This window comes from Canis lupus, chromosome 15 (assembly GCF_048164855.1).
Source record: "Canis lupus baileyi chromosome 15, mCanLup2.hap1, whole genome shotgun sequence".
NCBI classification, from domain to species: Eukaryota; Metazoa; Chordata; class Mammalia; order Carnivora; family Canidae; genus Canis; species Canis lupus.
Genome location: NC_132852.1, coordinates 21205651 through 21220764, shown reverse-complemented (window position 1 = coordinate 21220764; position 15114 = coordinate 21205651). Strand labels below are relative to the sequence as shown.

Sequence of the window (15114 nt, the reverse complement as noted above, 5' to 3'; positions counted from 1 at the left end):
TGACAGATGAATATTTTCTAAACAATCGAATATTACTCAGCCATAAGAAGAAATGAGATACTACCACATGCATGAACATCAAAAATATGCTAAGTAAATAAGAAGCTGATCTCAAAAGATTAATATTACATTTCATTTATGTGAACTATCCAGATTAGGTAAATCCTTAGAAAAAAAAAAAGCATATTGGTGGTTTTCAGAGGATGAGAAGAAGGAGGCCTAGGGAAAGACTCCTTGATAGATTTGGAGTTTCTTTTGGGATGATGAAAATATTTTGGAATCTGGTCATTAATTACACAGCATTGTGAATATACTGAATGCCACTGATTTGTTCACTTTAAAATGGTTAATTTTATATTCTGTGAACTTCACTCTAGTTAAAAAAAAGAAAAAGCTAAAATGTTTGTGAAACTATCTACATGGCTAGAGCATTGAAAGCTAAAGAACAAAAAATATGTTATGAGGTTTGAGAAGTAAGTAGGGACTAAGCTGAGGGACTTATCTTCTAGGCTAAGATTAGGAGTTTGGAATGCAATGAGGACTTATAAATCCTTATGGTCTCTCAAAGAACACTTTGAGCTGAGAGACACCATGATTAGAGTAGTGAAGATTTAATTATAGTATATAGTCAGCACATGTTAATTTTTAATTTTCAGATGAAATCTTACTACAGCAAATATTGTTCAAAAAATAATCCCATATTTTTTCTATTTTACTTTCAAATAATGTGGTAGTCAGCTCAATATTGTTCAGATATTGTTCAAATATTATATTGATATAATAATTTCTAAACAAATTATCTTATTTCAAATTATATGTTAGATAATTAAATTATAATTCATAATAAATTATAATTCAGCAGAAAATAAATTATTTCTAGAAGTTTAGGAACTTCTAGATTTAACTTATAACACTGAAAGAACTTCCTCTAGGCAATATAGTCCTAAAATTATAAAAATATTTTATTAAAAGCTATATATATAACCCAGGGTGACAAATGCTAAAGGTCTTCCAAATTGCCACATTTTTCATAGTACCATGATTCTGTTAGTATTTTCTTTTTTTAAATGATGGACAAAAAATCATTATACTTCTGTTTGTTCAGAAGTAAACAAACTTCTGTTTGTTCATGTTCCAAAAATAAAAGTTCAGATTTTGCCTATCAGCATTATTTAAGAAGAATTTGTATCGTAATAGAAGGGACATTCATTACCTTGCTCAGGTTCCACTGCTGTCATTTATTTGCTGTATGATTTTGGACACGTCCCATGGCCTCTCTGAAGCCCAGCTTCATTAGGCAGAGTATGTACAACCAGGCACAGTGTTTGCATTTGCACTGGATTCTGCTTCAGATAAGCCAGCTTTAAAGTAAATTTTTGACCAGCTAGAAATTTAAATCAAATTGGAAAATGGAATTTATTGACTGGAAAAAAGGGAATTTGTAGAGTGTATATAAAGTACAGTCTCATTGGTTAAAAAAACTGTATAGGTTTGTGTAAATCTATATCCATCCATCTATCCATCCACACATCTATTTAATAAAGATCCAGAAGATGTAAAGTTTTAGTTTATTTGCTCAGTTGTGTTTTCTAATGTTTTGCAATGCACATGTGCTGCTATAAGAGCAGGGTCTTTAAATATTAAAATACATGTAATCATATCTTATGATTATTTTAAAACAGAGTAGACAATCCGTGTTGCAGAGCCTATTGATAGGGACATAAGTACTCACAGGAAGCTAGCCATCAATTTTTAGAGTTCTCTCATTTAGAGCAATAATTTATAACTACGGGGATTACTAGATATGTTCTAAACTCACAGAGTTGCTCAACCGTGTTTTGTAGAGGCATTTAGAAGTCCCGTATTTCGACATGGAACAGATAAGAATGGATTCAGCTTGGGTTTCAGTAAAAACATGCGACAAGTTTTTGGTGATGAAAAGAAGTACTGGTTGCTACCCATTTTTTCCAGGTACTTTGTTGTGAAAATATTCAAGTTTTAAACTAATGAAAGTAATCCACCAGAGGAACTATCCTCCTGCATGCAAGTTCCTGTTTTTTTTAAGAATTGTTTTATGATTCACTGTTATATCAATGTGGTAGTCAGTTAACTCATCTCCTTAAACGTTCTGTATGGAAGCCAATGTCTGATACACATGTTTTGTCCATAATATAACTGTGTTCTGTTCGCAAACATCAAAGCTTCACTTATGTTGTCTTGTTTACTGCTCAATTATAAGTTTTCATTTTAATTATAGTCTAGGTGATGGCTGCTCCTTTCCAACTTGCCTTGTTAATCAGGATCCTGAACAAGCATCTACTCCTGCAGGATTGAATTCAACATCGAAAAAGTAATCCCATATTTTTTTCTATTTTACTTTCAAAAAATGTATTTTATCTTCCTGTGACCTTTGATTCTATATTTCTTTGAAAAAAATGGAAGAACGTAATTCACTATAATGGTTCCCACTTGGAATGAGGGGGAAAGGAAAGTATGATTAGAGAGGGGCCCAGAGCAAGCTTCAATTATACTTGTAAAACTTGTTACTCTAGGTAGTGGGTAAACAGATATTGATTCTCTGTACATTTTGGTTGACTGATTTTTAAAATGTAATGCATAAAAGAAGAGAATATTCAGTCCACATTAGCTCCCCCAGTGATCAGGTGAGTGGACAATAAACTTGACCTCTGACCCTCCAGGTCCTTTCTGAGGTAACTATAATATTATAAAAAGATCAGAAGAACTTACCTGGATTAGGTTTTTGGAGATCAAATGGAATCCCCCACACCCACTCAATAGTGTGCCATGTTCTTAATGTTTGATAAAAACCTGTAAACATCATCTGAACCATTTTTTTGGGGAAAGAGAAGGGAAGGAGTCTTGGAAATTTAGTGTTTGGAGACTTTTGCCCTTGCTCTAAGTTTTTTGGTTCCAGTCTATCAAGAATTTGAGGAAGACCTTGAAATTTAATTCTGACTTTGCTACCAACAAGCAAAAGGCAAAACTACTCAAACTTTTTAAAATGTTATTTATGAATTTGTGAGTTTGAAACACTAATTTTTGCATATTTAAGACAGATTTATTTGAATATGGCCATACCTCTAATTATTAAATGAAAGCTGATAGCAAGAGCATAACCATATCATTCTTAGTTGAATGTTAGAGATTTTTCTTAGTTGCTGGAATGCCATGCTCATAACACCTGACCCTACATGACTCCCATCTAGTGTGGATGTCCTACTGATCACAGTATTTTCTCTGGTGGAGCCTGTCATGACCCTAGAATTCTTTTTGAGTTAGTGATCCTGGTAGCCTTTCCAAAACATTTTAAATTGTTAAGAGATGAAACCTGTTTACCACCCCATCCCTAGAGTGACCTTTGTACAGACCAGACTCAACCAGTTAATGAGGAGGCCATTCCAATGTGTTTTACAGGGATATTCAAAGGCATCAGTCTTACTGGGGTATACCCTCTGAGTTTTGGCTTGAACATTGAAGGATTAAGAGGTTTTTTTTTATATCTTGATGCAGAAAAATCTCATTTTAATAGATTACTTAGAATATTTCCAGGCTTTTATAAATTTTAGTAGTAGTTTTCAATAATCTTTTTTTTTTTTTTTTTTTTTTTTTTGGCCTCTTAAGGGGCTTCTGTAGTTCAAGAAGATTTGGGTTTCTGAAATAGTATCTCTCTTTTTGCTAAATAGGCTTTGGGGGAAATCCTAGTTCTGGCACTATTGCCCAGCTAGGTGATCTTGTAACCACTATGGGCTTCTCTTCCCTTTCCTTTAAATTTTGAGATTGTATTTTGACAGCTAACATATCTTTTGCATAATTATATAATTTCCCCTGATTAGCCCATATAGAATTGTTATGGCAAGTGATAGTCTCTCCTCTGTATTCTAGAGTTTTATATCTGACTATCTACTCAACATTCCCACCACTTAAATGCCTAAAAGTCCTCTCCCTCTGAACAGATGCAGAGCAGAATTCTTAATTCCCAGACATTGACATTCTCACCTTCAGCTTAAATCTCCTACATTCTTCCATATGTCCCAATTAGTGATGCTCAGACTCCCAGATGCTCAGGCCAGGAACTGTGCAGTCATTCTAGCTTCCTCTTTCAATGACCTTGTATTTACTTCATTTGCAAATTTTATCACATATACATTCAAAATATTCCATTAATCCAAGTCTTACCACCTTCAGACTACTTTCTGGTCCAAGCTGTCACTTCTCACCTAGATTATTTCCATACCGTCCTTACTGATCTTTCTGATTCCATTTTTGCCCTACTCCAGTCTGTTCTCGATTAAGAATCAGATTGTGTCACTCTTGTGCCCAAAACCCTCTGTTGGCTTCCCATCTTAACCAGCATAAAAGTGAATGCATGTCCTGACCTTGTCCTGTCTAATCTACTCCCAGTACCTCTCTGACTTGATCCCTTACCACTTTCCCTTCTCTCACAATCCCTAGACACACAGATCTTGCTGGTCCTCAAGTATACCAAGCATGTCCCTTACTTAGCACATTTGTACTTGCCAATTCCTCTTCCTAACCATTTTTCTTTCTCTTTCTGAATGATCTTTCAGCTTCTCTTCATTCACTTCTAGCTCAGGTGTAATTTCACAATAGAGGCCATCTTTGAAAACCCTTTGTAAAATAGCAACCTGCTCTTCCACTTCCCCTTACTGCTCTTTATCTATTGTCATAGCTCTTACTGTCACCTGACTTCTTATATCTATGCTTACTTATTATTATTCCTCCCTAATTACAATGAAATTTCCATGTGATCAGAAACTATTCATTGATGTAATTGGCACTCAATGAATGCTGTTGAATGAATGGATCCTTCCTTGTCATTTGTTAGAGTCTTATAAGCAGCAATGAATCTGCAAGGAGTCTCTAAACCTCAACCTAGTTACTATGCTATACCTGGTATATGGTCCCTTTCTTGAAGAATAATAATTAGAGGAAAAGAGAGTTAAGAGTTACGGGTTTTTTTTTCATAGAAATAAAATATATCCTTTTTATTTTTTAGACTTACCTCCAAAATTTCAATAAGGGGATGTTAAAACTACACAAAATTGAATTATTCTCAAATTTTAGATATAAGGTAATTATCAAGGAGCAAAAGCATATCCTTTAAAAAATATAGTCAACTCGCATATGTGAAATTATTCTTGGAAGAATTTTAAGTATTTTTTTCTTTTGAACATTATAGTAATTATGGTTTCAGGGTGTGTTCTAAAAGTATACTTATAGTTTCTCTGCCAATAACTTTATCTAAGTGAAATGCTATTTTAATTTATATTTTTTCATGCTATATATTGACATATGTTGATATATAGCATGTCTACTTAAATTTTTAAACTTAAATTTTTCTTTTAAGACTCTATTCCTCAGGTTAAACATCACATTTGTAAGACCTGATGATACCAGATGCTTTCAACGTTTCTGCAAGATAGTGCTCAAATTTGTTGTTTCAGTTTTATAGAGGAAGACAGAGAATTCTTTGTTCAAGACAAGTTAGGCCACTTTAGAAACACTAGACCAATTTTTCTCAAACTTGTCTTTCTACCATCACCTTCATATATTTTTTTCCATATCACCATACCACTTACCAAACTAATATTTTTATTTGATATACTTAAATTGGTACTGAAGCTTATTTTTAAATCATACATTATATCACTAATATATAGTGAAATGAAATGAAAAATGAAATGAAAACTAGTATAATTTACCATAAATAGAATATGACTTTAAAAAATAAAATTGTTAATAAAGTCCTATTAAATTCTAACTAGATTCCCTCACCTGCTAAAGTTAGGGGCGGAAGCCTGTTCTCTGTCTTAAAAATGGAGACTTGCCAAAGTTAAAGATTGTCATCTTACTGTATTTAGAAGAATGAAAAGAGAATGGAAGGAAGAATGGTTTTCTCGTTGTGAGTCAATGTGATTAAATGCCTTATTCCCCCTTCACCCAATTCTCTTGGGAAGTGGTTTGAATTCTGTACCTTGAGAAACCCTTAGCTTAATACTATTAAGAGTTAACATATGATTATGGTGTTGATTATTATTACTCAGTCCTGAAAACCATCAGTTTCCTGCAAAGCCATTGAGAGAGTCCCAGAGCCATCTTCTCACTGATTCTCAGTCTTGGACAGAAAGCAGCACAAACCCGGGAAAAGGCAAAGCTGGTAAGGGTGTGCTTACATGGCTATTTTAATAGATTTTATTTATAAAAGGTGAAAGTAGTGCACAAATTTCATCATATTCTTATAGATTCTTCCTAGCTTCGGAGTTGAACTCCCATTTTAAATTTAGAATTATTTTCAGGAACTTCTGTTTGTAAAATACTTTGATTAAGGTCTGTAAGCTGAAAAGATCATGTTGTGAAAGATCTGCATTGCTTTTATTCCAGTATAAGAAACAAATAGTTACTACTGCCTAACAAATAAAATGATATACTCAAAATCTAAATATGTAATGGCAAATATAATCAACTCAGACAAAAGAGTGAAAAATATCTAGTAAAAGGGATCTTAAACCATATGGTTCTTTTAAGATTCTATCCAATTTCAAAATGTCAAAGTAAAGTTACTGCATACTTATCATAACTTTAGCTGTTATTTCTTTGGATCCCACTTACATTTCCCTTGTTATTATTGATTTTAACCTTTGACTACTTCAGTCAAAATAGTTTATTGGCAAAGAAAAAGCAAGGCTTTGAAGTCAGACCTGATTTTAAATCCCAGTTTGGACACCTGATTAGTGTGTGATATTTGTAGCAACCTAACCTCTTTTAGATGTAGCTTTCTTTCTTTAAAATGCTATTTATTGGGATCCCTGGGTGGCGCAGTGGTTTAGCGCCTGCCTTTGGCCCAGGGCGCGATCCTGGAGACCTGGGATCGAATCCCACGTTGGGCTCCCGGTGCATGGAGCCTGCTTCTCCCTCTGCCTATGTCTCTGCCTCTCTCTCTCTCTGTGTGTGTGTGTGTGTGTGACTATCATAAATAAATAAAAATTAAAAATAAATAAAATGCTATTTATTTCTCAGGTTGGTGAAGATTAATCAAAACGTATGATCATACATACAAGTGTATAAATATATGTGTGGTGTCCCTATAAATAACCATGATTAAGGCACTATTAGCCAGAAAATCGCTCCTTCATTTCTAGTCCTTTCTTCAAACTCTCCTAGCCTCCCTGACTTTGGCTCCCTGCACTTTATTTTTTAAAAAAATATTTATTAAAAATAAATAAAAATAAATAAAAAATAAAAAAAATATTTACTTATTTGAGAGAGAGAGAGAGAGAACATAAAGAGAGAAGGAGAGAGAAAGAGAGCATGAGTGGGGGCAAGGGGAAGGGCAGAAAGAGAGGGAGAACCAGACTCCTTGTTGAGCAGGGAGCCCGATGCAAAGCTCGATCCCGGGACCCTGAGATCATGACCTGAGCTGAAGGCATATACTCAACTGACTGAGCCACCCAGATACCCTGGCTCCCTCCATTTTAAAGTGATTGTTGTTTTCTTTGAAATTTCTTTGGGATTTAGTGAAAATGAAAACTAGGCATTCCTAAGTAAAAATTCTAAGGTCACTATTTAATCTACAATCAATCATATCCTCCTAAAATATAGGCTTTCTTTAAAGAGACTTATTCTTAAGTAACATATATGCCTATATATAGGCATGAATATCCCTATTATGTGAATATCCATAATTTGGTCTGTCTTTTTTCAAACCTGCCGTTACATTTTCCAGTCTATGGGAAGGACTAGACCTTGCCGCAACAAAGTTGATGTCACCTATTAGCCCTTTGACTCCATCAGTTTCCTTAGAGGCAAAGAAATGATCTATAGTTGGAGAATAATTTTCAGGTGGTGGAAAGACAAAGAACTCTGTTTCTTTCAGAAGGAATTCATGTTGCCTTGTATAGTTCTGCACTAACATAGAAGTGATTTCTTGGCTTCCATGTGCTATTAATCATTTGGCATGTTAGATTAATTTTCTGTTACTTGGATGGATGAATTGAAAACTTATTTAAAGTATAAAGGGTGCTTAAAAGTTGGAAGGAAAATGTGAGAAGGATGAGCTGAGAAAGGGCTCAAAGATTAGTTTCACCAGACTGAGGGAGGTAAATGTAGAATTAGAAGGAATACCCTAAGATGATGTGAGAATTGCCAGGTCTAATGTGTCTTTCATGGTTTTGTTCACTCCTCCCACTTCCTGAGGTATATATCTCTTTTTATTCATCTTTTTAGAGATGGAGGTGAGAGGAGAGGCAGAGGGAGAGGGAGAGAGAATCCTAAGCAGGCTCCATGCCTAGTGCAGAGCCCCACTTGAGGCTTGATCCCACGACCCTGAGATCCATGACCTGGGTCAAAATCAAGAGTTCAATGCTTAACTGACTGAGCCACCCAGGCACCCCCTGAATATCTCTTTTTAAAGAGCCTTTTGAGGGGCACCTCTGTGGCTCAGTGGTTGAGCATTTGCTTTTGGCTCAGGGTGTGATCCTGGGGTCCTGGGATCGAGTCCTGCATTGGGCTCCCTGCGAGAAGCTTGCTTCTCCCTCTGCCTATGTCTCTGCCTCTCTCTGTGTGTCTCTCTCATGAATAAATAAATAAAATCTTTAAAAAAAGAAAAGAGCCTTTTGTGACACTGGTGGGAGTCAACACTGTATCGTGTGTGTGTGTGTGTGTGTGTTTCCATATGACTACCTTACAAATCTGTACTACTTGCAGGGCACCTTTGGAAGCATATTGGGGGGATTCATAGATGGATAAACAAGTCCTGCCTATTTATTCAAAAGCAACCCCCTGCAAACAAAATGTTAATTTATATTCTTTCTTGAAGGTATGAGCAATCCTGCATTAACCATGGAGAATGAGACTTAACTCTTCAAACAAAATAAATTCATACTTTATGGAAGTAAGATGTTTTTCCTTTATTGTGACGTTTTATATTTTTAATAGCCTTTCTGTTCTCTTAGGGCAAATAGTTTCCATAGACATTATTATTTATTTTTGAGTAATTGAAATTTTAAGATGTTGTAGTTCACCCTTAGGATCCTATTCATTATGCTGGAGACCTCTGAATGTGGACCTAGCTTTGGTTTTAGCTATATGTAAGATTAACTTGACACAAAATAGAAATGAGTTGATGTACAAAATTAATTTTTATAGGAATGCACTAAATGGCAAGGATTGTTCCTAAACTATTGAACTTACATGGTAATTATCTTGTCATATGATAGAATCTTGTAATTTTTTATTTTTAGTTTTTCTATCCTTCAGATATACAGTGGTTATAACCTTGACCATCTATCAGCAGAATCTCACTGGGTCTCAGTACAAGATAATTATATCTTGTTAGTGCAAACCTCCATCATTTTTGGTTACTGTAGGACCCCCTAGTGTGTGTTATCCTTAAAACAAGTGTTCCAAATAATGTTCTTTAAACCATAATTTTTTTTAAACCTGTTGCTCCAAATCAGTATCTTTAAAAGATTATTTATTTATAAGCCTGCAGTCAATACAGTAAAAAGCCCTTTTGAAACAAAGCCATAGACATCTAAAGAAAACCAACAACTATATATACTGTTAAAATAAACAGTGTAGAGTTGAACAGTAAAGCTATCAAGACAAATTTTTATTTACAAAACTGTAGTCCAGAATCCTAAACTCTAAAGAAAACAAGAGAGTGGAATCTGAAACAAAATCATTTGTGTCAAGGTACTTCATGGATATCTGCGTTTTTATTTTGTTTGTTTTTTGTTTCTTTTAACCCATTTTAATCCTCAAATCTGTGTTGTTATTTTTTTTCTTAAATCTGTTTCTTTGTTTTGTTTTCATGAATAGCTATGTAAATAACAGCAAAGTACCGATCTGGCAGTTTGCCAGTTGACTAATGTTTTGGTTTTGGATGACTGTATATAAGGTGTAGTGGATCAGATAAATCATAACTACGGTTAGGGTAGTGAAAATTTAATCTTAATTTGGTTAAATAGCAAAGAGACAATATTAAATTTCCAGAAGTAATTCTTAAAATGTCACTATTAAAATATTTTACAGAAATAGTTCTATAAACCATATAAAGTTGTATAGGATTTTTTTCAGTAATTTGAATCATTAGTCCTAATTATGAATGTTTGTGAGGTCATACGTGGTAAATATTTTACAGTAGTTTACATAGTGACATTGTGTGTAAGTCACATAGACTTCCCGGTATTTTGACACAAGATTAATGTAGTTTGAAAATCATTATTCTCAACATTGCATAATATCAGACAACATAGTAGGCTCTAAATAAACATTTTGTAAATAATTATAGAATAACATGGTTAAAATTAAAAATCTCACAGAAACTTGATTTTATTATATACAAATATATGACATTAATGGTCATAATAGCCAAATGGAAGCATGAATCAGCTGCGATGTAAAAAAAAAAAAAAAGATTTTGTGATATGTTTTTCATTCTATTGATCTAACCCATGACATTTAAATGTTTCTTTAAAAAATTGAATTTTCCCAAGGTAGCTAATATTCCAAATAGTTTTTAAAAGTTTTAAAAATGGTTTTTCCTGCTTCACATCTCAGACTTGCAATTCCTTCAATGTACATTATATTGAATAATAATATCTGATATTGATATGCTTAATTTAATGATAATACTGAAATATATTTTCATATTCTTTCTTTTTGATGTACATTAATAAATTACCTTTGGGATTTTTTATAAAATATTTATTAGTTCATTCATCATACTTTGCAGATAGCCATGTGCCTAGACCCATAGTAGCACTAATATATAAGTCAAATTAGCCTTTTCCACCTTCTCTCTTTATTCGAGTAAAAAATGCTGTGCTTCTATGTATGTGAAATTTCAAACGTATTTTCCTAAATCCCCATCCCAACTCAGCTGTCACTCCTAAACTCCTACTGGCCTCAGACAAATGCAGAACAAGGAAACCAGCCATTCAAATTGCTGCCCCAAACTAGCAGTATTGGCATCACTCGGGAGCTCAACAGAAATGTAGAATTTTGGACCTTACCCTAGACCTACTGAGTCAGAATCTGCATTTTCTGCATTTTAACAAGCTCCTCTAGTCTTCTTCTATATGCTTATTATAGTTTGAGAAGCACTGATATAGAAGTCTGTATTCAAGAACATATCTGAGCTTTCTGCCTAGGAAATATTTAATTTTGAACAAGGAATGTTATTCAACAAACACTGAATGAGTGGTTAGTTTTTTTGTTTTTTTATAGTTGACACAATAGCTTCATGATTTCTGTTTCATTTCAAGGTATCCATGCTGTAGGTGGATGGAAGAGGCTTCCCACAGGAAGGCACCATTGGCCAGTTGTTCCCATTTTCCTTTGGCTGGATATGCAGAATATGAATTGGTTAGTTCTCTCCAAGCTGTTGCTTAAAACATAACACATTTTTAAATTCAATATACAGATTGTTTGAACTAACACAAATTCCTCTTACATATTAGAAGTAATTATGGTTTATGAATCAAAGGCAAAAGTATCTTCTATCATAAAAACTTGGAATAAATTCATGGGCTGATTTTCACCCAAATATTTGGGTAGTACAATGTCTATACATAAAAAGCCCATTAATCATCTGAGTTTCTGATTCAGAAAATTGAGACTATTTAAGATATTGAAATTTGGAAGATTTCAAATTACCGTATAATGACAGCTTTATTTATAAAACCTACTAGTTACCAACGAGTTGGAGGTAGCATTCCCTCTGTTGTGAATCCAGCCCCAGACTGAGTGAACTATAATGACTATGAATTCATTGCAAATTTTAAGTGGCCTACAGTTGAAGATTACCACCATTTTTGCCAGACTTTAATCTAATTCTAGCCTTTGTTCCCTGCTGGGAAAGATGTATGGTCATTGAAGCCTGAGCTCACTGATAAGCAACTAGCTAGCAATTTTTATCATAACTAATACATTAATTACTACTACATCCACAATATATTTTTCATCTCTTCTGATCCTCTTAAATTGGCTGAAAATTATAAAAAATCATTTATGATGTTCTTTTGCCATTCTGGCTTTTTAAAAAATCTCATTTTTTAAAAGTTATTTGTTCTATTGAACATATAGCTAAAATATTGAATTTGTTAATAATTCCTAATGGGCCAATAGATTAATCCTCCATTGGTATCTATATTATTTCTGTGTCCCCTCATCGAAAGTATGACAGTTATACTTTATATTTCTTCAAATACTTAAGATTAAATTATGCAAATCATTAAAAGAAATATACTTTTAGAAATTTAGTTCAATATGAACTAAATGGTGTGCTGTTTGGAAATTGAGTTTAAGGTAAACTAAAGTGGTGTGTTTGTTGATGCCAAATGTTCGGCTTCAGTAAATATACTAGGAAGCTCTTGTGCCTTGTATGCACTATTTGAAAAAAATTTATTCTTTTTTTTTTTTTTTTTTTTTTTTATGTGGAGTGTAAGTTTTGTAAATGTTAGAGATTAGAATAAGCTGTAAACATTTTTTGGTACTGATTTTGAGAATTTAAAGCAGATTATCTTTTAAAACTTACATAGCTAAGGAACTGGTATTTAATCAAAGAGAAAATGGTATTAAACTTTTCAAAATCTGAGTTAGACAAAAATGCAACACATAATAGACTAGTAGACCAGAGGATAATGGAGTAAAAAAGATCCTTGCAAAACCCATTCTTTCTAGAAATATAAAGTTTTATATTTAAATGAGTTTGTGAAAGAATCAGTATCAGTGAAGTTCATTTTATAGATCATTTGAGTGTAATTCTTTGAGTAATAGGATGGCACTCTTTCAGTTTTTTTTTTTTTTTAAAGCTAAAGACTTTGATCTGACAATCTGTTTCAGGAAATCTCAGAAGATATGATACATTCTTACTTTTTACTTTTAAAGGATTTTTTGGTCATCATTTTTTATTACCTGAAGTGCCAGGTTGGAACCTATAGCTACTGCTAGAAGTCTTAAGGGCAACAGCATCACATGATGTATTAAGAATTATACGCAGCCAGGTTTTTTTCAAAGCACAGTACTATAGCCATTTTTGTGGATAGGATTCTGTGACATGTTCCTTGTCAAAATAGAAGAAAAAAAGAGAAGTTTTTATTCTGTACCTTGCTAGAGTACTGTTAAGTTTTTCCTTTTGTGTAATTATTGATATACATGAGTCAGTACACATTAGAATCAGATTTAAAAAATTTTTTTTTACAAATTTTTTTCCATTAAGTTGTAATGGTTCCCTTTTTGTTTTCATACAGTGAATAATCTTTTAAGGGTTTTGTTTTGTTTTTAATCTAGGTGGTTATAATTTTTAGAGATGATGGCATATCTCATTAGATATGCAGTATAAAGTTTACCGAGTGAATAAAGCATCAAATAGACCTACATTTTGTACATATTTATAAAATGTACCTTAAAAACATTTTAAACATTTTGCTTTAAAAAATTTAATTGTTCAACTCAAACTTATACTTAGACACTTATACTTCAACTATCCTGATCATCCATTTGATTGATGTTTGATTTTTCCTGTTTTTCAAAATTCTACCGTATATATAGGTAAAATTTTTAAGATTTTTTTTAAATGTACAAATACTTCATATACTTTTAGTTAACTTTGCCATTGTGCAGTGAAAAGAGGGTTTGTATTTTCAAAGATAAACTTATTGCATCTAAATCAATGATGGGACATTCAAGGAAGTGCTTATTCATGAATTCCCTCCTGTTATACCATAATAAAGTCTGGTTGATCACCTTTAGTAGCTGTCTATATGGAATTGCCTTTGCACTGACAATCGAAGTTGCTTTAAAGATACACTTTTTCCTAAGTCTACCAGAACTACTGCAGACAAAGCTGATCTACAACCTGGTCATAACATAGGTCTTTTGAGGAGAGGTGGATGACAGGATAAGTATGTATTGGTTAAAATGATTCTGAGGGCAATTAGAAACAGACCATAAAACTTGAGTACGCTTGTTCAACAGGTAACTGGGAAATATGGCGTATGTTTGGCAATAACCACATCCTCTAGAGAACTCAAATACAAAGGATTTATAGAATATGTTCTTTAAAAATGAAGGTGGTAATCATGATTCATGCTTCAGGAAAACAACCTGTGAAAAATTATTACTCCATTAAATTCTAGATGAGCAGATTTTCCCTATTTCGACATACATGTGTCCCACAGCACAATGTTCAGTGTATTTCCATCCTCAAAAAGAGAGGATGTAAGGCAGTTTAGGTTACTCAGAGCTCTTTAATTGTTCTTATTCCACAAAAAGTTAAAATATGACTGGGCAATGCCAAACAAATCACTTGCAGTTTTTTCTCATGGCAGGAAAGTGATAGCAAAAACAAAACTGGTGACAGTACCCACAGATCTTTGGTGTTCTTATTTGTAGCTAGTATTCAGTATTAGCAGTTGGGGAAAAAATGTGTTAGGATGATTCATCTTTTGACTTATTTTTGAGTACCAGTGAAACCAAAGGGGCTTTTTGAGAAGTGATTTTAAGCTCCAGTGTATGCTATGTAAAGGAGTTCATTACTCAGAATGGACAGTACTATTTTATGATTTATAAAAAACAATCATTTATGTTGCATCTTCCAGGGAAGGGGCTCTCCTGACCTGAATTTATTAATAACAATTCTTTATCTTGTTTGACAGATAAAGGTGCTTGAGAAAAAAAATAATGCTCCAAAGTAGAATTCTGTTGATGCTGAATTAAAAACTGATTATCACAGAAAGCTTCAGTTCTTCTGTTGTCTTTTATCCAACTATGAAAATAAAGCTATTGACAGAGTTTAGAATTCTTGTCTTTTTCAGTAAGTATAATATAACCCCCTAAAGTCTGGTATTAGAAGCACCTTAAATGACCCCATCATTTATTATGAGAGAATATTAATAAAGAGCAACTTTAATTACACACTGATTTTAGTGTAACATGCAAATGTTTCAAAGTTCTTTAAAAAATATCCTTAGGCCAAGGAGACGTTACGGGTAAACCCAGAATGGCTATAAAGAATCAACTGGAGGAGAATCTGTACACACGTGTAACACAAGTATGATTTTTTTGGTT

At 33.3% G+C, this 15114-nt stretch overlaps 1 protein-coding gene across 6 annotated transcripts in view; it reads left to right on the top strand.

Moving 5' to 3' along the window:
• The window catches only part of ZDHHC2 (zDHHC palmitoyltransferase 2), a 70540-nt gene that overhangs the window by 51789 nt on the left and 3637 nt on the right, over positions 1-15114 (top strand). For 5 of the 6 annotated variants that reach the window (XM_072776192.1, XM_072776193.1, XM_072776194.1 and 2 more), the window contains 5 exons: positions 1845-1971; positions 2258-2350; positions 6087-6199; positions 8858-8932; positions 11310-13796. In XM_072776192.1, coding sequence (XP_072632293.1) covers positions 1845-1971; positions 2258-2350; positions 6087-6199; positions 8858-8898 — 374 coding nt within the window. In that variant the 3' untranslated portion in view covers positions 8899-8932; positions 11310-13796. Of the gene's footprint in view, positions 1-1844; positions 1972-2257; positions 2351-6086; positions 6200-8857; positions 8933-11309; positions 13797-14702; positions 14861-15017; positions 15098-15114 lie in introns of those variants that run through there. The other variant, XR_012007522.1, reaches the window with a different exon arrangement.